Here is a 25,275-nt window from a genome sequence, read left to right as displayed (position 1 = left end):
TAAAATATTGAGTTTGTAAACTCAATATCACAAATCACAAATTTGCCTCAGGGGGCTTTACAGTCTGTACAGCAATACAAGAGTATTATACGACAGTATTATCAGCAAAATATACCTATCGAGTAGTATCAAAAGTGTCAAAGGTTTTTAATATTGATGCATCAATGTGAAATCCTAACCCTTATTTCACTGTTGAAACATTTCTGCAGCCTTATCTTTGTTTTTTGTTTTTTGTTTTGTTTTGTTTTCCTCTTTGGGCCTCAAACTGTTAAAAGGAGAAGTTTAAAAGGAAGTTATTATTTGGTGGAACAGCTAACAACTCATAGAGATCTGAAATGTGGCAAAAGGCCCCAACAGGACATTGCTTTTTCATAAGGGGTCATAAACCAGATGGTTGGGAACCATTGGTTTAATATTAACAACGTTTTATGTTTTATCAGCATATCAAATGTTTTTAAATGTTAACTCTAAACCTATAGTTACTTGTAGCTATCCATCAAATAAATATAGTGGGTTAACAGTATAATATAACTCTCTGAAATGTAGTGGAGTAGAAGTAGAGTGACATAAAATGGATATACACAAGTAAAATACAAGTACTTCAAAATTTTAAATACAGTTCTTTTTACGACTGCTCAAGACTGATTTGTTCTGAGATGCTAAAAGTCCACATCATACATAAAAAGTGGCTTGGTGACTAAGTGCAAAAACACACAATACAAGAGATATTTGGGATCCATTTTTTCAGAATATTTATTGCCCATGTGCAACTATACTTCCAATAGAAAATAGGTTATACAGGTTGTTGTGTTTTGTTGATCCAGAAATAAATCAAATCAAATCAAAAATAAAAAAATTGAAAAAAGAAACTGGTCCAAGACTTTTGCCAAGAGTGTGCAAAATATTGAAGCAGTCCAATCACCCAGGAACTCACTATGCTGTTTTCCCTCTCCCCCAAAAACAATTATAGGCTACTTGTTACAAACATAAAAGTATTTACCATTCAATGTTGTGCAATACATTTTTTTTTTTCAAAATATTTCAGGTATCAACGAAAAGGATTATAGTAATGCACTGTGATGTAACTGCCATGGGCCAGCTGGAACAGACTTCATTTTGGTTTTTTCCTGCATAGTAATGCTACAATCAGAAGGGTAACAACAAACATCTTGTTGCATAAGAGATTAGTTGTTTTATATTCATGGCTTGAGGCTGCTCTCAGAGCAGTTAATACACAAGGATGTGGTACAACATGTTTGCCACCAAAAATAAAATTATTCAATGTAAAAATATTGTTTAAACTTTAAACATGTTCATTTTTAATAAAAATTACACTTCTATCTATTAGATAAATTCACTAATTATCTTACAAAGTCTAAATTTAACAAAACTGTTACGGGGAAATGTTGCTTTTCTTACAATCCATACATGTAAATATTTAAACCAGTTATACCTGACTTCTCTGTAAAACAGTGTTGTGACTGCAAACATATGAGTTTATAATATAAAACAAATGTACTGTATACTGTACAGTATACTGTATGAGGAATCAATACCAGATTTTAGAAATGTTACTCAAAATTAAGAGATTTTGAGGGTTCCAGATGATTTCAGCTGGTCAAAAAAATGAATACACTGCAATACATGTACTCTGATGTCATTGCTGTTCTTAATACTCCTGTCGGCCGTCAATCAGGTTCACTTTCTCTGAAAGTTCATCAAGTGGACAGACAGTCAAGGAAGTACAATAAAAAGAATAAAAAAAAATAGTCGGAATGTTTACCAGTTCATCTCAATACTGGGCATTCGTGAAAATATTCTATAAATCAGCTCAAAGTTTAGACTGCGATTGTCACTAAATGTACTAATAAGACAAAAAGATATCTGTCCAAATGGCAAACATTTTAGAGATATTAAAATATTAACCAGATATTTTATAATCTCAAAAGTAACTTCAATCTGCCTCATCTTGGGGTCACTGTGAGAAGCAAAAGGATATGTTTTCTGGTCAACTCCTGAAGAGCTGACTGCACATTTTTCTGGAACAAAATCTGAGCTTCACACATGCAGGCATCTTGAGTTACTTTACGACTCACTTCCTCTGAAAGAATTAGCAAAAAATAAGGAGACAGTTAAAGCATTTCAGTGGCATTTTATCATTTGTAGTGTGGCCTCTTTGTAATACTCAATTTGGCTTCTAAGAAGAAAAAAGCGACACAGCCCATTTTATGTTTCTCTTTGTGGATCAAGTCTGGAAACCTCCAAAGACTTGATGTTCAATATAAGCCTTTGTGACAAATACTTTGGAGATGACAAAATCTGAAAAAGTTCTGTGTTGTTTTTGAATGATAACATAAGCACAATGGATTTTGACTGATAATATATATATAGCTATACCATATAGCTAAGATCAGGCACAATTATGATTTTGCTTTTATGAGTGGGATTAGGAAATATGTTTAAAATCATTTTGTTAATTTACAGACAAGGAGTTACTGAGGTCAGGTGTGATTAGCTTAAACTGGGATTTTAAGATCCATGTTAACAATCATTTGTGCAAATATATACATGTATACACCAAATCACTTAAGAATATACAATCCCAACAAATAACAGAAAGAAGAGGCAAACCAGTTTCAACCAATTCTTTGATCCTTTGTTGGACCAAAGTTCCTTGTGAGCTCACACCACAACTTCAAATGCCTTAGCAGTCTCTCATTCCTCACATCCCCAGCACAGCACACTTTTATATTGTTATATACTGTGCAATAAATGACGTTGGACTCTGTAGTCTTGGTTGCAGTCAACTGCAGACTTCTCCACAACTGAAGAATGCAAAAAGAAAGACATAAAGGGCACAGTAACTATTTAAAGTTCACACATTGGAAACCCAAATCTATAGACTTAGGGCAGAGCCCCTTATCAGTGCTATGGGCTTGACCATGTTCCTTACATGTGTGAGCTTAGACGATGAGGAGTTTTTTCTTTTCTATGGAAGCTGGCTATATTTGCTGTGACTCAAGCTGTTTTCAAACATATAGTTTGTTTGCTCTGGTCCAAATCAGTGGATAGTTAGTAAACTTGTTGCCTTTTCCCCTTACTTTGGTTTTTTTCACACAGAAAAAAATTCAAGCGAACCAAAACATATCACTAAAAGCCACGCATGAATGTTCGACTCATTAGTCAGATGTGTCTAGGGCAGAAGCAAGAAAGTAAACACAAGAAGAAAGTCCTAATCTGTCCAAATATAACTCAAGGCTACATACTTGTTGCTAGTCAAGGTCGGACCTCGATTCATTCTCTGGCTGGTTGGTTTCTCTCATCTGTACCCCAGTATGCAAAGCGCACCTGGTTAGGGGAGCCATTTAGCTCAAACTTGCAGACAGCACCTTGTATTTCTGTCAGATCAAAGTTCAATCACGTTCCCACTACAAACAAACTGCTCCAGAATTTGTTTGTGACCGGTCTGAGACCACTTCCTCTAAAGGGTTTCGGTGCAGTTGTTTTGGTCCATACTTGTGGACGATTACTGTGTCCAGACCTGCCCAAACGAATCTCGCCAAGGAGGAAAACAAACCAGAGTCTGATTCAACTGGACTAAACCATACAGGTTTGAAAACTCCCTCAGTTTGCATCCACAAAACCTCAACAATTTGTATAGGGTGACAGAGTTACAGACCTGTGGTCACGGAATTAGGGTTACAAACCTTATCCTTCATTCTATTTCATACAGCCAATGCCCTTAAGACAAATTTGTGCTTTTCTATTGAGGTGTTGCTGTACCTCACAAGATGCATGGTCTTCATGGAGACCACAAGAAATCTGACTAGTTTACTTGGGCTGCATTGTGAGTTCTCTCACAAGTTTCTGGTGCTGGTGGTGTTTCTTGATAGGTTAGACAGTATATAATAGGTTGAAGAGAGGCTTATCTTAAGGTTTTTAATCTATCAAACATCACATCTATGAAAGCCATTTCTCACCACCAAAGAGTTAAATCATAAGTGAAACTATAAATCTGTCTACAAAGGGACACCTCAACAAAGAAGAACACACTAGATCCTTCTTTAGGGATTATAGCCCAACAAATGCGTACCTTGGGTCAGCAGAAATTCTTCTAGTTAGGTGTTAACTGTGACTGAACTGTGTAAATCTTGGCACACTGTAGGGACCTGGCTATCACAATGTGGTTGTCTAGCTTGAAAAAGAAAAATTACCCTCCTTTAAAGGCAGGAGAACTTTACAGTTCCTCAACTAGAGGGCTGTCATGTTGAGCCAAAGCAGCATAGTACAAGCAGTGGCAAAGTCTCTGGCAAGGTAACTTAACTATCTAACCTGGGCACCCACCTTGCACCAGCAAGGCATCACAGTACAGAGTCAACATGTGGAGACAAGATTACCCTTGACAGCTATTCTTCACCTCTAGGTCTAGATTTTGTTTTTAGATGCAGAAGAAAAACAGAAGCAGAGTGAAGTCAGAGTGTTTACAGTCAGACCAGCTTCCATACAAAAGGCTAGGCTCACACTGATTTGTTGACCGCACATACAAATTTCAGTACTGCTCTGCTTGGGAAATGGTCAAACCTATAGACCCTTTTAGAGGGTGTAATGGTAGCATTTGGAAAACTGGAATCTCACCTGAAATCCTTTTGCATAGTTAGGACGATTTACTCCAGCACACAGTCCAACCCTTCTTTCATAAAGCCTCTTCAAGTAGCATAGATAAAGGGCATGCCTGGTCAGCTGTTGAAACTTTGGCTGATTATATTTCCTTTGAGGGCTCTTTGAAACTATGCCCATGTATGCCACACCTCTTGGTAAGTTAGCACCAGTCTGACACATTTGCTCAGCTCCACTTGAGCTCAATACTGGTTGCATTAGACTGTAATGCTCTGAAGCTCAGGGTTTGGTGAGAATTGTCAGGCTAGAAGGACTTATACAATATAGACAACTTAACATTCAGTACACACACACAATTATGTATGTTGAGAAAAAAAGAGCAAATTCTTACGTGAACATGTTTTCTGGTCTTCATTCAAAACATATCCCTCTTGACACTTGCAGGTGTATGAATCACCATTGTTGATACAAATATGCTGGCAGTCATGTCCCTGAGCACATGCATCCGAGCCTGGAAAGAGACACTCCCACATCTAACTGACTTGGTAACCCAGCCAAGGAACCCTTGGCTATTGTTCCCATATATTCATGGAATCACTTGTCAAACCGTGACAATAGGTATATGTGTCTAGCACAATACAAGTGCCTCAGCAGCTCTTGTTCCAGAAGTCTTTGGAGCTGCTCTGGAATAACACAAAATATCTTGAGGTACTGCACCAATGTTTACTTGAAAGGAAGAAGTTTCTTACGTGAGCATGTTTTCTGATCCATGTTCAATACATATCCCACTCGACACTTGCAGATGTACGAGTTCCCGTTATTGACACAGATGTGTTGACAGTCGTGTCCAATGGCACATGCATCAGTTTCAGAGCCTGCAAAGAGAAACTCAAACCTCAGTAACAGTTTCATGAGAACAGAAAAAAAATCACTTGGCTTTTTGTAGAGCCACAGTTCCATTTACAGGAGATGGATGCCACAGCCATGTGACAGAAGCATTTTAAAACTCCCAGCCTCCCATATCTCTTGCATATTGGCACTGGCCTAGAACAATGGAAGACATTATTCATATTAGGAGATATGTGGTGTGTCCACAAGACAAACTGCCTCACCAGCTCCTACTATTCAGATCCTGTAGGGATGATTTATAGCTTGAAAAGTGGGGCTTTGTAGAAAACCTGAGATGCTGGATCAAACCATAGACACCAAATACTGTTAGGTATATAGAAAAAGTCCAGGTGCTTACGTGAGCATGTTTTCCCGTCTGCATTCAATACATATCCTGCTTGACACTTGCAGGTATATGAATCATTGTGGTCATTGTTGACACAAATATGCTGGCAGTCATTTCCCCGGGCACATGTATCTGAACCTGAAAAGAAAGACTTCCACATCTGACTGACTTGATTTACATCAATCAGTGAGCCCTTAGTAAGCAATGGAACCTATGATGGGTCATTATGGTCATGCACTTCAAATAAGAGACTTGGAAGCAAACCTGAGACACTTTATCACATCTAAAAGAAAGTCCAAGTTCTTACGTGAGCATGTTTTCTTATCTGGATTCAACACATATCCCTCATGACATTTGCAGATGTACGAGTCATCATTGTTTATACAAACGTGCTGGCAATCATGTCCTTGGGCACATGGATCAGAACCTGAAAAGAAACATGTTCATATGTAACTGACATCTCATGTCATTAGTCTAGGGGAGCCTGACCTTCTGGAGCCTCTGTCTGGCAACTGTTCCTTTTACATTTGATGGTATCTGTAAAGGAGCAGTTGAGCTTTTAATCAGCCACCATTCCATTGTCTGTATAAACAATGGCCATGGACACCATACCTCTAGGTTATCAGTCCACCTTTCTACTGGCTAAATATAAGGTCACTATTGGGGCAATCTTGTAGTCTGCTGGTTAAGATACCACATAACCACAATGTCTGCATGTTTGATTCCAGCTACGGACCTTTGTTACATATCATCCCCCTTCTCTTCCTACACCTCCTGTCTGTATCTCCACTTTTACTGTCAGGAATAAAGGCAAAATGCCTGAAAACAAAGACACTATATTTGACTGATATGTGCTTCATCAGCTCTTGCTGTCCAAATGACACTTTGGAGGCCTGTTTAACACCAATGCCATCATAATTATTTCAATCCCCCAGAAGAAGTATTCTTTAAAATTTAGTCAAGCACCTAGAAGAGTGTAATTTGGACATATTGCACTAATTTTATGAGTTTACTGTTTTGTTGTCTTACGTGAGCATGTTTTCTGGTCTGCATTCAACACATATCCCTCATGACACATGCAGATGTCAGAATTGCCACTTCTGACACAAAAATGCTGGCAGTCATGTCCCTGGGTACATGTATCCACACCTGAAAAATCATCTTAGTCATTACTTTGGTGGGTACAATGTTATCATAACCAACAGAAATAATTGCCAAAACTATGAAAATGAGTCTTGAGATGTAGATAAACCTAAAAAACACATGGTCTAACACCATCAGTAAAGGAATGCCCCAATGTGGAGCTTATGATAAGCAAATATACATACAAAAAATGATGAAGGCCATTGTCATATGTTCTATGCCTTTTTTTACATTTAAAAGTATAAAACATCCGGTCGGGTAAAACATGTGCACAAACGTAAGGCACAGGTTCTTACGTGAGCATGTTTTCTGGTCTGCATTCAACACATATCCCTCATTACACATGCAGATGTCAGAATTGCCACTTCTGACACAAACATGCTGGCAGTCATGTCCCTGGGCACATGTATCCACACCTGAAAAATCATCTTAGTCATTACTTTGGTGGGTACAATGTTATCATAACCAACAGAAATAATTGCCAAAACTATGAAAATAAGTCTTGATATGTAGATAAACCTAAAAAAAAGACATGGTCTAACACCATTAGTAAAGGAATGGCCCAATGTGGAGCTTATGATAAGCAAATATAAATGATGAAGGCCATTGTCATATGTTCTATGCCTTTTTTACATTTAAAAGTATAAAACATCCGGTCGGGTAAAACATGTGCACAAACATAAGGCACAGGTTCTTACGTGAGCATGTTTTCTGGTCTGCATTTAAAATATATCCCATCTCACACTTGCAGACAAATGAGTCATCACTGTTTATACAAATTTGCTGGCAATCATGTCCCTGGGTACACGCATCCGAACCTGAAAGAGATACTTCCACAGCTCACACTACCACCATGAGTTAAGGAATCCTAGGCTTGTTGTGGTGCTTAGGATAGGCCAACACTAATTGCAAATATGATGCTCACAGTCAAATGCTTTCTGCCTTATTCTACATTAAATCAAGAAACAATCAATAGCAACCCAGAGTCACTACACTTAGACATGCAAATCATAGGTGCAGCCAGGGTTCTTACGTGAGCATGTTTTCTGGTCTGCATTTAAGATATGTCCCACTCGACACTTGCAGATGTACGAGCCATCATTGTTTTCACAAATGTGCTGACAATCATGTCCATGGGCACATGGATCAGCACCTGAAAAGAGATGATGTAACTGATGTTACATGACATCAGACAAGGACAGGCTGGCCTGTTGGCCACTGGCCTTTTGCAATTAATGAGGACTATGGCTACACCATGCTCTATGCCTCTGCAGCAACCAGCCTACCAAGTAATTCAGGCTGAGCTCTACTTTGTGATTATTTGCATGTTTTCCGGTCTGCATTGAACACATATCCCATTCAACACTTGCAGATGTACAAATTATCACTGCTGACACAAATATGCTGGTAGTCATGTCCCTAGGCACATGTATTTATACCTGAAAAAAGACACTTTCACATCTGACTGGCTCAATTTAATTACTATGTCAAGCAGCCTGAGTCAATTATATTTCATACACACACACATCTCTCTCTAAATGGGCTTTAAATGGGGTTTCAATATTTACTGGTTACTGCTCCGGGCACTTAACATTTACATATGTTCCGCAAATCAGGATTATACTGCCCACTCTTTATGGATAGAGAATAAAGTTGATAACTTTCCAGCTACACAACAGCATTCAGCCCAAATTTGGATTTTCTGGCTCTACAGTACATAACCAGAGGTTTGCAGCTCCCTTACCCACTGCTTAAAGCTGCCTTTATCAATATTTCCATACTAGCAATAAATCAAATTACTGTGTTGTGTTGACTCTCATAGTGACAAATCGACAGAGGATTATCATCCTTCTCTGCAGTTCCTCTCAGCTCTCTTTGCTTTGGTTTTTAGGGGCTGTAGATTTTTTTCTGTTTTGATTCAGTCTCACTGCTTTCATCAGCATTGTTTCCTGCAGGCAGCTGTTTCCAACGAAAGCTGTACACTAGACCGCAGACAAAGTTAGCAACTAGCTGGTAAACAAAGTTGAGCATTTAGCAGCTAAAGAGCCAGGTATTTTTCTCAGGAGTTGGTGCAGACCGACACAGAGCTGAAATGAGAGTAAATATTGGACTTACATTCACTCTGAAACAAGAAACATGGCTCCAAATGAATGCTAATGTTGCTTTGGGTCTGTGAGATGGGTAAATTGACCACTGTTTGAAAGGTTTCTAGAGTTCAGGTCAGGCCCCAACTTTATAACTTTACAATCAGAGTTTTAGAGCATGTTGTGCTGTGCCCAAGTGGCCAAAAAAATCAAATAATGCAGGATTAAGCACTTTGCCCATGCCCAGACTAGCAGCCTAGACTAGTGGCACAGGTTGGTGCTTCTATCCTCTGGGCCTACATAGCCTCTTTAGAGGACCAAGCTTGTCTTAAATTGAACCGTGATCATGAATTGTGATTGTAAACATTGACAGAAACTTTGAGTGAGGATGTTGGTGTATGTTTTTTTTTCTGGAGCAGCTTTGGGTTGCACCTGACACAGATAAGACCCACAGTGAGGTTAAACCTGTGGGAAGATGTTCTGGGGTAAGCTGAAAGAGGCTTATTTCAGTTAATCAAGACCGGGGGTGAGTCTGTGTCTGTTGGGAAAAGGGAGGTTCTATTATGCTTATGGCTTCAGAGACCTGGGTGCCATTTTATAGACTGTGTACACATGGCAAAATAGGAATGTTTATATTCCTAAGAAATGGTTTTCAAGCATCTGAAATATGGTAAAAAGCACTACACTTACACATGCATATAAAGAGATTGAGAAAAAATCCATGTTCTTACGTGAGCATGTTTTCTGGTCGGCATTCAACACAAATCCCACTTGACATGTGCAGATGTAAGAGTCACCATTGTTGGTACAAATATGCTGGCAGTCATGTCCCTGGGCACATGCATCTGAAACTGGAAAGAAACACTCTCATGTCTGACTAACACAGTCTTGGGTTCAATCTAGAGATAACAGGGAGGCTTTTTGGCCATCATTACTTTTAGAATTTGTGCTTCTCATCAGTCCAGGCCTTTATTATGTCCCGCTCATTTGCGATGCTGAATAGAATCTGCTCATCTATTTATGGCAACCCAAAACATTAGTAACAAGGGATGGTATGCAGTGTGTCCGCAGCACAAAGTGTCCAACTTACCGATGTCCAGAAAGAATTTTATAAACTTAGAATTCCACATAACATGTTATTCCAAATTCAGATTTTTACTTAAAATGTTCAAGTATATAGATAAATATTTAATATAGATATTTTTACCTTTAATGGGACTTTTTCAACCACAAATCAACGTTTAAACAAGATTCATTCAAAATTTAACTTTCAGCCAACTTTTTGGGAGTAGTGGGGTTTTCTAACACTGAGACACTGGACAAAAACATTAAGAAAAAGAGAAAGATTCTTACGTGAGCATGTTTTCTTGTCCGGGTTCAAGACATAGCCCGCATTACACTTGCAGCTGTATGAGTCTCTAGTGCTGACACAAATGTGCTGGCAATCATGTCCTTGGGCACATAAATCCAAACCTGAAAAGAAACACTCCAATGTCTGATTGGCTTAAGTCTAATGAAATCAATAATTTTGTGTTATAGGAATATTAGTAAGTTGTAAGTATGCATTGATTAATTGTGCAAATTTGAATTCTACATAGCCACATGCAGATTAGTTTGCTTGATCACTTCAACTATAGGGATGTTATATTGAATTTATTTTGTTGTTTCAAATCCTGTTATTTGTAAAAGGAAGAGACACAGTCATTTGTCACTTTCAAATGTTGCACTAGCTTTCCATCTTAATTTCCCGACAGAAATTCCATGCAGTACAGACCATGCAAACACAAACTCTACTGAAGGCAACAGTCTAATACCATGTCTTAAGTAGTGACGTCACTGTTGTAGATGGACAGACGTTGGTCTCGGTGAAACACAGACGAATTAGTTGAATGCACTCCTCAGGTTCAAGCTGTCATTTACGTGGCTGGAAGTAAGCCATGTTTGACACCACAGAGGATGTTGTGTGACTAGCATCGTTGACCTTAGCAGATATTTTGCAAGTTTGGGTGCTACCAAAAGTTGGAAAGAGAAATGAAATTATTTTTAAATTATTTTTTTTCCTGAAGAAAATTGCTCAAAAGTATGGAGCTCTGTTACTGTACCTCTCAATAACTTTTTGCATTTTCCCTGAACTACTGAGAAAGTCCAAGCTCCGACACTACAGAGCCACTGGCTGTGACCACAGCTGTAGCTGCATGCTTGGCACTGTGTTGAACTAGAATGGAAGTTGTGGCTGGGCCTATGACTATGGCTGTGGATATGGTTATTGCTAGGGCTTTGGCTGCAGCAGTGGTTGTTTCTGGCTATTGGATATGGTTACATCTGTAGCTGCACTGTAGCAATCATAATATCATCATAATATCAATCATAATCATAATAACCAGAGGCATAGCTATAGCCATTATCACAGCAACAGCAAAGACCAAAGCTATAGCACATAATCACAGCTACAGTCTGTCACAATCACAGCCACAGCAGCAGCCAGTCATAACAACGTGTAGACAACTACACTCCACCAATTATCTTGAGATTAGCTGCACCATTGCTTAGGGACTTTCCTGGGGCTGCGTACAAAATAATTTCAGAATTACACTTTTCTGAAACCCTCCTCCTATTTTCCAAGTTCTGATATCACCCAAATGTATCATGGCAATGAGCAGTTGGGCTGGATCAAGCATTCCTGTAGACAAGCATTAAGCACTACATTAAATATAGATAAATAAGTATATTTAGGAGAAAATATGTAAATGTCTCACACATAGGTCATTTTTATCCATTCTTTTTTATCAATCTTTGCAAATGTCTTTGCTCTCTCTGCAAAAAGCAAATAAACCTATGTCCTATGTTTTCTTGAAAATGTCTTTAAATCTAAAAATTTCAGCTCAAGTACATTTTAGTCAAATTTAGCGCAAGCTAAGTCACAAGCTAATTTAGTTTTTGCCTCGCAGGATAAGTGGCCATTAATGTTCAGTAACAACAGCCCAAACTGTGGACCTGAGCAGCTTAGCAGATCATCAGGTAACTGAGCAGGGCACAAAGCATAAGGCAAAAGAAGCAGCGCAGAGTGCAAAGAGTAGCGCGCTCCCTGTAAAAAAATATAGGCAGCATCATATTAGGTTGAAACCATTTTAAAGTGTTCAAGGTTGTAGGATATGCTCTGAATTGGCAGATCAACCAGTGATCAGAAGTTTGTCTTCTTCTTCATGTTGGTTAGTACATGACATACTGTACATGTTTATCGCTGACTGCATTACCTACACTACACTACTATATCACCATATGCATGGCAACAGTTAGTGAACACCTTTTTGAGGGAAATCTAAACACAAGGAGTAAATCACTAGTTACTCTGCCCTTGTTCTTAAGACCAGAGAAGAGGGCCACTGACTTTAGAATGGAGATTCCCTCTATGGTGCTGCCCATATGATCATAAGTATATTTAAATTACAAATTTGACATACCATTGCTTCCTTTATCGTCATTTTCATTATTTTTCCCATTACCATCTTTTTTGTCATCTAGGCCTAGTCCGTAATCATCAATTCCACTTCCTTCATCATCCTTACCACACAAGGTTTCCCTAAATTTGGAAGTGAGCTTTTCTATGACACCATAGGTCTCCACATAGAAGACATGGTCATCCAGAGGTTGGCTGGCCATGAGGCGGAGGGACATCTTATCAGCTCTGTCTACTCCCACTGCGTAGATCTCAATCCCAGATGCCCGAGCGGCTGCTGATACCTCCTCCACCTTGTCCTGGGGCCTCCCATCTGTCACTATGATGGCTACTTTAGTGATGGTTGTGGAGCCAGATCGAGCCCCTGCCTCCACTGTGAAAGCTTTCTCCATAGCAGTCTTGATGGCCATGCCTGTCATGGTGCCTGAAGACAGGGGAACAATTCGGGCCAGTGCCTGCTTCAGGGCAGACTTGTCAAAATGAGTCTTGAGTAGAAACTCAATCTGCACTGTGCTGGCATAATTGACAAGGCCTACTCGTGTGTCATCTGGGCCAACCTCCAAGCTGTCCACCATGTCTTGCAGGAACTCCTTGGCCTTTTCAAACTCAGCAGGGCGTACACTGCGGGAGCTGTCGATGATGAACACCAGGTCTATAGGCCGATTTCTGCAGTTTAATCTTGCTCCTGTAAAAAATAGATGGATGTTTTAAATGGGATTAAAAGTGTTTTTGGATTAACATTACAATAACCACCAAAAATACATACTAAAAGATAACCAAGGCTATTGATATGTTGACTGATGCTGAGATACACCAATTGGTTCATGTGCAAGCCTCACTTAAATAGTGAACTGACTGCTAGCATTCTGTTGGGACTGATAGAGTTAGAGATACAGTATATTCCCTGAAATTGTTATATAGTATCTTCTCGTTTCATTTTAAAATCTCCAAATTTCCACTCATCTCAGCGCTGACTACTTCAACTCAGCACATTGTGATGGAAATCCTGGTATATGAGGGAACAACACCTAAATCTAGGAGTGTATCTTAAAGTCAATTAAGCAGACACAAAATAATATTCTGAACAGCACGGCCCATTTTCAACTAACCAATCAAGTTTTCAACTAACCAATTTCCAACTTCAGTATCAGTGGACTATTCCAAGAAGTCCTTTCCAAGAACTTCATCAGAGAGATGTTAACATTTTCAGCCTAATAAATGAGAAACAAACTTTATGAGATGAATATGTTAAGATGGCTACAGTGGCTTTTAATGTTAGTTAACTGTGAGACTTTAAAGTCCCCTTCCACTCAAAAACGTGTTTTGTTTGTGGAAAATGTCAACATCAGACACAAATTATTATTCAAAGCAGATCATGTCATGAGGGTCTTTAAACTTGGCCAGTAAAGGCTTCCACAACTATGTCTTTTGATGGGTTGAATGAGATGTTAGTTTAAAGCTAAGGTTCTGATGGATGCAGAGGAATTGCTCGAGTCTCGAGCAGGCTGACAAGATGCAGATGGTGCTGCTTTATGTTGCAGCCGTGAGAGTGGCTGGTGATGGGAGGGCTGATAGTGATAAAACCTGGAATTAGTGCCACCAGCTTTGCCATGAGAGAGGAAAAAGGCATAGGGGGACGTGTTAGAGCATACTTTGGTTTAACTCAAGCAAACTGAGATGCAAAAGTAGAGGCATTGATACATGATTATCAGCTTAATAACACTTTCCATATGTGTCACAAAAGGGAGTAGAGCTTTTAGGGTTGAGGACAAATACATACTGTATTTTTACTGTTAAGTGATGCAATTATATTGCCTAATTTGAAATGCTGTCTAGTCTAATGAAAGCTAATAACTTATCACTAAAATCTATGATATACAGTTGGCATTGATATTTTCATTCTGACTGTTGATGGCTTTAAATTGTGCTTAAGGTGTGGCCTAGCTGTTCAATTATGAACAACAATTAACCCCAGATTGTCTCTCTCTTATATAACCATTACATTTGACTCACAAAGCTAAGTATCAGTTTTTCGGGGAGAATAAAAACCCAGGAGGTCATTAACATCACTTTTTCTCTGAAAGTATTTCCAGAATCCTGAAATCCTTAAAATATTTCGTCCTCTGCACAATGAAAAACATTTTTACCCTATTTCATAAGTTGCACCACTGTTTCATCATCCAACAAAGACAGTAGCCAAAAATGATATGTTCATGCTAGACTAATTATTAATTATTTTTAGTAACTTGGGCAATTGATTAATCTGATGATTATTTTCTTGATTAATTGATTTGGTCTATAAATTTTCAGAAAATGGTGAAAAATGCCAATTGTAATTCACAACTACTACCAACAGTCCAAAACTTTAAGATATTCAATTTACTGTCATATATGACAAAAGCAAATGATACATTCCATTATTTCATATTTTTGTTAAAAATAATGTGTTTCTTGTCATACAAAACACTAATTTCTGGCTACCTAGATAGGAAATATAGCTGCAACTCAAGAACCAATTAAAATCTTTTTTTATCCAGATGTCTGGATTAAAAAACATTTGTGGATTCTTGAAATACCAACTGAACAGAAGTAAGATTGTATTTATCTTTTGAAAAATCTCAAAAGTATTAATGTAATGGTGATACATTAGACTTCACACAGAATACAGTACATGCATTCCAAAACCGCTAAGGTCCCTGGTATTATAAGTTATAATAAATTTATATAAATATGCAATAAGGGGAAAAAATTGTTTTAGACAGTGGTGGAAAGTCACTAAGTACATTAGCACTGTACTTAAATATAATGCTGAGATACTTGTACTTTACTTGAGTATTTTAATTTGATGCTACTTTACTTCAAATCCACTACATTTCAGAGGGAAATATTGTACTTTCTACTCCACTACATTTCTTTGACAGCTTTAGTTACTTTTCAGATGAAGATTTGACACAATGGATAATAGAACAAGCTTTTAAAATACAACACATTGTTAAAGATGAAACCAGTGTTTCCAACCTTTTTGTCTTTTGACGTCTTACAAAAAACTGTGTGTAGTCAGGGTCACATTTCACATGTCTATGAGTTGTTAACAGCTCCACCAAATAGTGATTTTTCCTTCTAAACCTCTCACATGGTTTCATTTCAATAAATGTTCAAATGATCCAATATTTCAGCAAAAATCAAAGATTAGAGAAAAAGTCCAAAAACTGTAAACAGATTTGTATATCAGAACTTTGTTTTTTGTTCTTTCCTCTCCCACTTATCATCTTATGACCCCTCAGATTTATCTGCTGACCCTTCAGAGGGACCAGACCCCTAGGCTGGGAACCACTGGACTAAACTAGTTAACTGTATATTAAGTAGTTGAAACTAGCTCCACCTCCAGCAGCTACATCAGTAACATGCTGCTCTAACACTGATGCTTCAGTATTAATAATTTAATGTTGTCATATATAATAATATATCAGTGAGAGGGACCATTACTTTTATTGCAATACTTTAACTATATCTTATGTACTACTTATGTACTTTTATTTTAAGTAGGATTTTTCATGCAGGACTTAATTGTAATGGAGTATTTTTACATTACTGTATTGGTACTTTTACTTAAGTAAAGGATCTGGATACTTCTACCGCTGTTCACAACGTTTCAAATTTGTACAAACCATGGGAAACGCACGGGAAAGAAATTATTACAAGAAGTACATTAGAAGGTTATTACAACATCTACAGTACGCACAGGAGGATGGATACTGACAACATTAATACAGGACACATAACATCTACGAACCAACCTCCATGGTCAGTTGTCCGTCTGTCCTGCGTCAGGTAGTTGTTGGTACCTGTCCGGCTGCCCCGCTGCTGGAAGCCTCGGTCGGTGTAACCACCCAGCTGGACGTCTTGGAAACTTTCAGCACTTGGCACTTCGTCTGAAGATAATTCAATGGATTTGATATTTGCAAAGCGCTGATAGACCCTTGGAGAGACTTGCGAGGACTCTCGGGTAATTGAGGGACTAATTGAGTGGATCTGGCGGGACCCAAACTGTGGGGAAATTCCCAGAGTTCCCGATGCCTGGATGCCAATGAAACACATCAGTCCCCACATTAAGGGAATCATGTCGCCTGCACACGGAAGGTTTTCCGTCCGGCTCTGGGTGTCCTTCGGTCCACTGCCTCAGCTGACTGTAGCCTATTTATATGATCTCGTCCACGGCTCACAGGGCGTGGGGAACAAAAGGCCCAATCCACAGACATTTGGAGGAAGTGCAGGGGGTGCACAATTGAGTGCTGTTAGTTTCATATTTCTGCGCTGGAAATACAGGATTCAACTGATTCCTCCCGGATTTCAGGATTTGATGAATTCGACATTGCAGCCACACTCGTAAAGACTTTTGTTTATTTACAATTTCCTTGGTAACATTCCATTAATGGGTCCGTAATAAGAAATAACCAATTACATTATTATTATGTCCTATATGATTGGAAAATTATAATTTACATTTTCCTAGAAAGTCTCATGAATGTGTCCAGTGTCCAGTACACTTTTAACTGAATAATTTTGGTAATTTGGTATCACACTTCCATAATGTTGGGGGATTCAATAGAGACAAATCACTAAAAAAGAATCAAAACACTAGAGGCAGAGATATCCTGACTTTCACTGGATCCTACATTTCCCATAATGCAACTCCAAAGGGACTTTTATTAGATCCCGTTCCCTCCTAAATGCCCCCCTTTTTTCTTACTCCACACCTACATTTTGTAATGCATGCTTTCTTTTCAAATGTTTATGTTTCAAGCTCAAGCTAAAATAACTGAAGACATGGTTGGGGTTATTTTTTCAACCCTTCGAGAGCCCCCTCTAGAGCCACAGAAGACATAATCATCCTCATGTTCATACTGTACCAATAGGGGATCCCTTCATAATGCAATTATAATGTAAGTGATAGAGGAAAAAATCCACAGTCCTCCTTCTGTGCAAAAATGTATTTAAAAGTTAATCTGAAGCTAATATAAAGCTTCAGCGTCCAAATAAGTCAAATCAAGTAGATATCATTCAACGTTACAGTCTTTTTAGTGCCAAAGTCCATCTTTTTGTCACTATACTTCCACCACAGCTCAACAGGGAAACACTGTGGCAGACAACCACTTGATATGGCTAATTCAGACTGGTGAAGCCTCATATAAGCTTCAGATCAACTTTTAAATGCATTTTTGCACAAAATGACTGTGTGGACACACTCTGGAATATGGCTGCCATCACTTACACTGAAAACACATTTGAAGGGAATCTTTGAATAGCCAGTATGAACAGGAGGAATGATTACAGCAATGAAAACTTCTTTCACTGTTCATATGGACTGCTGTTTTAAGATACATTTGAAAAATGTGAACCTATCCTTTAATTGCTGGCATTACCATAAGAGTCTTTTAGCACGACTGGTTAGCTGAACATGTCCAGAGGCTAACATACAATTCAACATACATAAGGAACAGATTTTCCAATAACAAGTACATATTTACTTGGGTTCAATTCTTATTTTCCCGTTGATTCTTATCAAACTCAGTTCTTCCTACATACCTTCCATGGGAATTATTAGAAAATTACAGACCCCTAAAGTAAAATGTTACCATTAATTGACTCTGACACAGCCTACAATAGTGCGCATTTTCATACAATTGTATTAACATTCAAATTTGCAATAGACTGCTTCTAAAGAAACACGAGAGCTCAATAATCATGAACATGTTACACACATGCAATGTCTTTTTCAGAAGTTGAAAAGTCTAGTTTCAATTATTTAACGTATTGTCTGTGCAGTATATTTCTTAATTGACTGGGAAAACATCACATGTTGGGCCCCAGATACTGCAGAGGAACATGACCTCATCTGACTTTGGCTTCTTTTGGTAGGAAAAGGAGGGGATGGACACAAGAGGTTAAACATTATCTTTGCTACAACTTTTCTAAACCAATGAGATGAGAAACATAGTTGCCATTTCAGTCCTTGAATTTAGCATACCTTATGCAATGTTGGCAGACAGTGAGCATGGTCATAAAGTATACAGTTGAAGGATCCATACACTCCATCGTTGACATAGTACATCAGGGTCCTGTCATTGGTCCCTTTGTCTTCCTCTGTGACAAAAGCATAAATCCATTTTACTACTGAGAATTACCAATGACAAACCTATGTTTAGAATAAACAGGGTTTTTTTTAAAATTTAAAATAATGCCAAGTTTTTCTAAATCAAGGCTTTTACCATCAGAGGCTAATTCCTCATCCATGATGACCTTCTTGGCAATGATGTTGATCACCAGTGTGTAAGCAGAGGCCACATAAAAGCGCCCTGGCTCAGCAATGATCTTCACACCACAGTCAGCAGGGAGATACTTGTCCAGGGCCGGGTTAATCACGGCTATGATCTAACATGAAAAAAAACAAGTGTTCACATGACGTCAGAATATAAAAAACACAAAGTTGTTGGCTGTACTGCCTTGTTATATTTAGTTTTAGTTTAGTTGACAAAGCATTCATGGGAATGACACGTTTAGCCTAAGAAATACTACTTGACTAAGGAAAATTAAAGGTACCTCTTCAAATTTGAGTTCAGCATCATCTGAACCAGGGAAACAGATTCTCCAATTACAAATACATATTTACTTGGGTTCAATTCTTATTTTCCCGTTGATTCTTGACAAATTACTCAGTTCTTCCTACAAACCTTCCATGGGAATTATTAGAAAATTACAGACCCCTAAAGTAAAATGTTACCATTAATTCACTCTGACACAGCCTACAATAGAGCACATTTTCATACACTTGTATTAACATTCAAATTTGCAATGGACTGCTGCTAAAGAAACATGAGAACTCAATAATCATGAGCATGTTACACGCATTCAATGTCTTTTTTCAGAAGTTGAACAGTCTAGTTTCAGTTGTTTAACGTATTGTCTGTGCAGTATATTTCTTAATTGACTGGGACAACTAAGACGTCAAAAGGTCCATTACACCATATCAAAATATATCATATTTTTCATGATTAAATAATGAGTTTTACAATCCTGTCCTCTACTGGCAAGTATAAGCAGTAACATACAAGAAATGACTTATGGGGTCCTGAATGGATTCACAAACACAGTACCTGGTATTATAGCAATATTACTCCTGATATATTGATTGATCAAATGACCAAGATTGTATGATACATTGTGAAAAAAAATTAACAAAAAACTCTCTACTTGAATGAAGAAACCTGCCTGGGAGACTGAGACTGATAAGGAATGAATCATCTTCTATGAGCAGTTCAAATCACCATGTTGTTTTTGTGACTGTTTATTTGTTTTGAGGATGTGTTGGTTAGAGCAACTGATTTGCATCAGGTTATAGAATCTGTCTCACAATGCAAATGATCCTATCTGACGTCACACAAGAGGAAGTTAAATGAGAGCGTTTGTCCAGGAATTGGGTCATAAAGTAGAGAGAGGATCAAATGCATACATACATGTGTTTTAGCCCTGCGTATCCACAATGTTCTGGTTCAGGTTATTTGTCACTATCATGAGCTTATTTTGCCCATGTTCGGGAGACGATGGCTTTCTGCATGCATATTCTCCAGGGGATATCGTCATTGGAGGACTTTTCCCTATTCACTTAAACACTAATAGAACAACAACGCCTGGACCAGTCTCCTGTAGTGAGTAAGTACGACCTCACTGAAATGAATCCTTTTACATGACATTTAACTTAACTTTGTGAGCTCATGAATTTCATAACTTCTATCAATTTTCGCAGGTATGATTTCCAAATGTTCCTACGAACTCAAGTGATGATATACGCCATCAGAGAAATAAACCAGCACACACCAAGGGTTCTACCCAACATCACCATTGGATATGACATCTATGACACTTGTGGAGATGTCACCTTGGCCATCAGAGCTACACTCCAGCTGCTGCAGGGCCAGTCAGACCCTCAGAGCTGTTTACTACCTGAAAACATTCAATCTGCTTTACCTGAACCCAAAACAAAGGTGGTGATTGGTGAGAGGTTTTCTGAAGTGTCAACAGCTGTTGCACGAGTTGTTTCTCTGGCATCAGTTACCCAGGTTTGTTTTCTCTGTACTTGATACTGTCAGATAAGTTAGAAATGCAAAATGTAAAGTTTGAGGCTACTGATTATAATGAGCTAATGAAGATTGACTGTCTAAATCTAAGATTCTGTAGCTTTACAAATACAATAATAGCAATACATACCATTATTTTGACTTTAAATGCATCACTGTTGCAAACTGCATGCAGAACAATTTTGACATGGTTAATTCCTGTTTGCCACAGATTAGTTATGCATCGACGAGCGAGCTGCTCAGCAAGAAGCTGAAGTTCCCCACTTTTCTGAGAACAATATCAAGTGATGAATATCAGACAAAGGCCATTGCTGAGCTGGTGAAGCAGTTTAATTGGAAAACAGTGGCCATTGTAGGAAGTGATGATGAGTATGGGAAGTACGGCAGTGATCGACTTACAGACAATTTAAATGAAATGAAGGACATCTGCATTGAATTCATTGACATATTGCCTGGTTACTTTGCCCAGAACACGCCCCAAGCCCATAAGAAGTTGGATGAACTGGTGAGCAAAATCAAAAAATCCTCTGCCGAAGCCATCATCATGTTCACCGAGGGTGGCAATGTTAATGTCATTATGGAAAAAGCTATTCAACTCAACCTCAACAGAACTTGGATTGCAAGTGATTCATGGTCTACCTCGTCAAAGATCTCTGCGATGCCAGACATTGAGATGGCCGGGCAGGTTTATGGTTTCACCTCTAAGAGGAATGAGGTGCCTGGTTTTAAGGACTACGTCATGTCAATGTTCAATGGAACCACCAATGACATTCTTGAACATTATCTGACTCACTATTCATGTGCGAATCAGTCTGAGAACAGAGAGAATAACAGCCAACAAGGGTCAAAGGAATGTCTGGACCCAAGCTGCTTGCAACATCACATCGACCACGATGAATCATACAATATCTACTTAGCCGTCCAAGTCATTGTTGAAGGTCTCAGACGCTTGCTGAAATGCGACAACCAACAGTGTCAACAAAGTGCCAAATTTACAGCCTTGGAGGTATAGTACAATTATCTTTCTGACATATTTTGCATTGCTATCGCATATCTTAAAAGCCATAGTGTGAAAGTTTTGGGAAATACTTTCTTGCAGAGGTAGATGAGAAGATCAAAAACACTCTTATAATTGTCCAGTAAATATAAGGTTATGGCAAGCAGCTTAGCTTATTGTAAAGGCTTGAAACTGGGAAATAGTGTATGGGAGATTTAAAATGCCAAAATAAAAACAAATCAAACAAAGAAATAAAGTGAAATGAATACAAAGTTTTTAATCCATCCAAAAACAAAGTGTGAAAATTATAATTTGTGTTTTTATGAGGGGTCATGTGCTATGACTATTTCTCACAAATTGCTAATTTACAACCTTGGAAGTGCAGTAAAGTTATCTTGCTGATACATTTAGTCTTTAAGGCAACTAACATTTTGTGAAATGTTGGTTTCACAAAATGTTAGATCGATACAGCTGTTATATGTATCTGGTAAATATAAAGCCACAGACAGCAGCCGGCTATATGTTGTTTGTTTAATCCATACAAAATAGTATATTTTTACAGACTATTTTGTTTTGTGTTATGGACTACTTCTAACACTTTAGTTTTTGTATGGATTAAACAAGCAAGATATAACAGTCTTTATCCTAAGCTATAAGCAGCTGCTGGCTGTAGCCTTATATTTACTTTTTACATGACAGCTATGAGAGAAGTGGTATCAAGATAGTGTGTTTCCCAAAATGTCTAACTATTCCTTTGAAAAAACAAAAATTACAATGTCTTTTTTTGTATTTGACAAAATGTACCTATAATATTCTAACACACTGCAAAGTTTCTAACTTTATTAGAAGTCTTCTCTTTAAAATATAAGATAGTTCCCCCTTTATGGGTTATAGCTGTTGTCATTTTGCTTGTAATAGGAGAAAAAATGTGTTGATTTTCCCAGACAACAGTGTAGTTTTGTTTATGTTTGTCTTCACAGCTTCTCACAGAAATCAGGAAAGTCAACTTCACTTTGAACACCATGCGTATATTCTTTGACCCCAATGGAGACCCCAGTTTTGGATATGATATTGTATATTGGAACATGACTGGATCCACACAGGGCACACACATAAAAACCATTGGAGAGTACTGGCCAGACAGAAAAATTCAAGTCCCAGATGATCTTGTTGAAAAAATGAGCAATGTAACGGTGAGGTCAAGATTTAATTACATATTTATTCCCCTAAATAATGCATGAGTACTGATTCTGTTTTGTCCATAAAGGTTAGTGCTTACAACTGCTCTAAAATGTGTGACCCGGGACAAGAGTTGAAAAGGCAAAATGACCAGTGCTGTTATCAGTGTGTTCAATGTGCAGATGGAGACTTTTCCTTGGGAGGCCGTGAGTATCATATTAATAATCTCAAACAACATAACGATGTCTGCAGATGATTGAACTGTTTTCTTCCCATATGAAATATCCACCACCTAAAAATAGTAAAAGTCTCAATCCATCTCGCTGTGATGTGGATATTTTTGCAAAATTGAACATTTGAATAAATGTTTGTTTTAAAATAAAATGAAACAAGTAGATTTATTAATGTTTCACAGTTTAAATTCATTCTTTAGAGTATTTATATAAGTTATATACAGTAATTGTTCAAATCTACTCGTTTCATTTTATTTTTAAACAAACATTTATTCAAACATTCAATTTTGCAAAAATGGTCACATCACAGGGACCTCCCCTTGCTCCCCCCAAAAAATTCAGACCAGCAGAAAATCTATAACCCTCCCAATTTTCTAACTCACCTCCCCCGTTAATAATTTTTGTACAGTCCCTAACTAATGTGAGGATGTGTATTTGATTCACCACCACCATGTGTTTTAACCAGACTTAGTCTCCCTTACTATTGAAGTTCTAAACCACAATAGAAATGCTGTTTACTCCCTTAAATATTTAAAATCACAATCCAGACTGCTGATTCATTACATTACTGTATAATTCTCAAAGAAAGTTTACATAATAAACATTTTGAAAAATTAAAACTCTCTTATATATGAGTTGTCCACCAAATATGATGTTCAGATTAAATTATCATTGTTGTCTGGCCTGTTTCAATAAATGTTCAAAGACAGGTCTGCATTCATTTGAAAATTTTGCATAACTGTCACACTGCTATATGTGATGTTAATCAAATGTTGTCGTTCAAAAGAATCAACAATTCAGGAAGTCTTACATAATCCTTTTCAATTTGAATTCATCCTTCAATTTACACAAAATTATTCTGCAGTGAAATTGCATTTCTTTGTTTGCTCCCACAGGTGAGGAATGTAAAAGCTGCAGGAAGAATCAGTACTCATCTCCAAAAAAGGATGAGTGTTTGAATAAAACTGTTGAATTTTTAGATTGGCCAGATCCTGTCATTATATTTTTGAGTTCGATAGATATCTTGGGGATCATCATTACCATTGTGTTTGCTATTTTGTTTACAGTCTATCGTAGTACTCCCATTGTAAAGGCGGTTGGAGGTTACTTGTGTTTCTTGGAGCTTTTTTCCTTGCTGGCCTGCTTCTGCCTTACATTTAACTTCATAGGGAAACCCACTAAGGCTTCCTGCAAGTTAGGCCTGCCTTTCTTCGGCATAGCCTTTTCCCTCTGCATCTCCTGCATTCTGGCCAACCTGCTCCAAATCCTAGTAGGCTTCAACTTTGACCTGAAGATAGGGTCCTGGCTGAAGAAGCTCAATCAGCCGCTGGCTGTGGTGGTTATCGTCTCAGGGATCCAGTTGGCGCTATGTGTACTATGGCTGTATAACCCCCCAGTTCCAGGAGAACAAATATTGAGCAAGAGCATCCTGCTGCAGTGTCAGAAAGGCTCCACTGGGCTTTTTGTAGCCATGTTAGGCTACAACGCTCTCTTGGCCATCATCTGTTTCCTGTTTGCATTCAAAGGAAAGCAGTTGCCAGATTTGTATAAAAATGCAAGTTTAATCACCATCAGTATGCTGCTGTTTTTAGTCATTTGGATCATCCTCATCCCTATTTATCTCAATTTGATTGGGAAATACAAACAAGCAATTGAAAGCGCTGCCATTCTCATTTCTAGCTACAGCATCCTCGGCTGTCACTTGGCCCCCAAGTGTTACATTATGGTGTTCAAGAAGGAGATTAATAATGAGAACGCCATTACTGAGTACATTAGGAAGCATTATGAGCAGAAAGGCATTACTGTGGTGAAATCCTAATCTCATATGCAAATCCATAAATTCTTTTCAGGTGCTGGGTAATTATCATCTGAGCAGAAAGACTTTCTGTATGTGCATCTCTCTCAGACTGTTACTGTAACGTGTGTTGATGTGTCGTCACACATGGTATGTACAATATGTATTTGTGCTACATGTATCCTGACATATGGAAGTATTTACTGCAGATTTTGTTATTTGTATACAGATCAGAGGTTTCCAAGGTTGTGTCAATAATCCATTTGTTGGCAAAACTCCTACTTCACTGCTGTTACAACTAGAGATGCACCGATACTGATACTGATATTGATCCAATACTGACACAGATAGCTTGATTGAGTATGGGTAACATGGGCCGATCTATGTCAAATACCATTATT

At 38.1% G+C, this 25,275-nt stretch overlaps 3 protein-coding genes across 12 annotated transcripts; 1 reads left to right on the top strand and 2 right to left on the bottom strand.

The window, feature by feature from the left end:
* Window positions 1-636: 636 nt before the first annotated feature.
* On the bottom strand, window positions 637-17,403 carry LOC122998869 (matrilin-3-like). 10 transcript variants are annotated; one of them, XM_044375911.1, is made up of 15 exons: window positions 16,333-16,418; window positions 13,665-13,746; window positions 12,645-13,220; window positions 10,432-10,551; window positions 9,810-9,929; window positions 8,028-8,147; window positions 7,693-7,812; window positions 7,291-7,410; window positions 6,881-7,000; window positions 6,159-6,278; window positions 5,864-5,989; window positions 5,367-5,492; window positions 5,009-5,128; window positions 2,000-2,101; window positions 637-1,722 (listed from the first exon to the last, which is right to left on the bottom strand). In XM_044375911.1, exons 1-15 carry the CDS (start codon window positions 16,336-16,338, stop codon window positions 1,670-1,672), a joined length of 2,031 nt encoding a protein of 676 aa, XP_044231846.1. In that variant the 5' UTR covers window positions 16,339-16,418; the 3' UTR covers window positions 637-1,669. The 10 variants fall into 10 exon arrangements, 8 of the variants coding, with proteins under 8 accessions (XP_044231846.1, XP_044231848.1, XP_044231842.1 ...); XM_044375907.1 differs by lacking the exon at window positions 13,665-13,746 and having other exon boundaries at window positions 638-1,722; window positions 16,333-17,401; XR_006407530.1 differs by lacking the exons at window positions 637-1,722; window positions 13,665-13,746 and adding an exon at window positions 2,632-2,825 and having other exon boundaries at window positions 2,020-2,101; window positions 4,636-5,128; window positions 16,333-17,403.
* Window positions 17,404-18,354: 951 nt separating this feature from the next.
* Window positions 18,355-19,273, bottom strand: LOC122998528 (ornithine decarboxylase 1-like). The gene is made up of 5 exons (XM_044375458.1): window positions 19,267-19,273; window positions 19,136-19,161; window positions 18,805-18,967; window positions 18,564-18,679; window positions 18,355-18,444 (listed from the first exon to the last, which is right to left on the bottom strand). Exons 1-5 carry the CDS (start codon window positions 19,271-19,273, stop codon window positions 18,370-18,372), a joined length of 387 nt encoding a protein of 128 aa, XP_044231393.1. The 3' UTR covers window positions 18,355-18,369.
* Window positions 19,274-19,732: 459 nt separating this feature from the next.
* Window positions 19,733-25,275, top strand: LOC122998525 (G-protein coupled receptor family C group 6 member A-like). Its single transcript, XM_044375457.1, has 7 exons — window positions 19,733-19,744; window positions 20,061-20,245; window positions 20,340-20,652; window positions 20,882-21,676; window positions 22,648-22,860; window positions 22,935-23,052; window positions 23,976-25,275. Exons 1-7 carry the CDS (start codon window positions 19,733-19,735, stop codon window positions 24,896-24,898), a joined length of 2,559 nt encoding a protein of 852 aa, XP_044231392.1. The 3' UTR covers window positions 24,899-25,275.

Source organism: Thunnus albacares, chromosome 15, assembly GCF_914725855.1.
Source record: "Thunnus albacares chromosome 15, fThuAlb1.1, whole genome shotgun sequence".
NCBI classification, from domain to species: Eukaryota; Metazoa; Chordata; class Actinopteri; order Scombriformes; family Scombridae; genus Thunnus; species Thunnus albacares.
The sequence above is the reverse complement of the archived record's forward strand: the minus strand, read 5'-3'. Positions and strand labels throughout refer to the sequence as shown.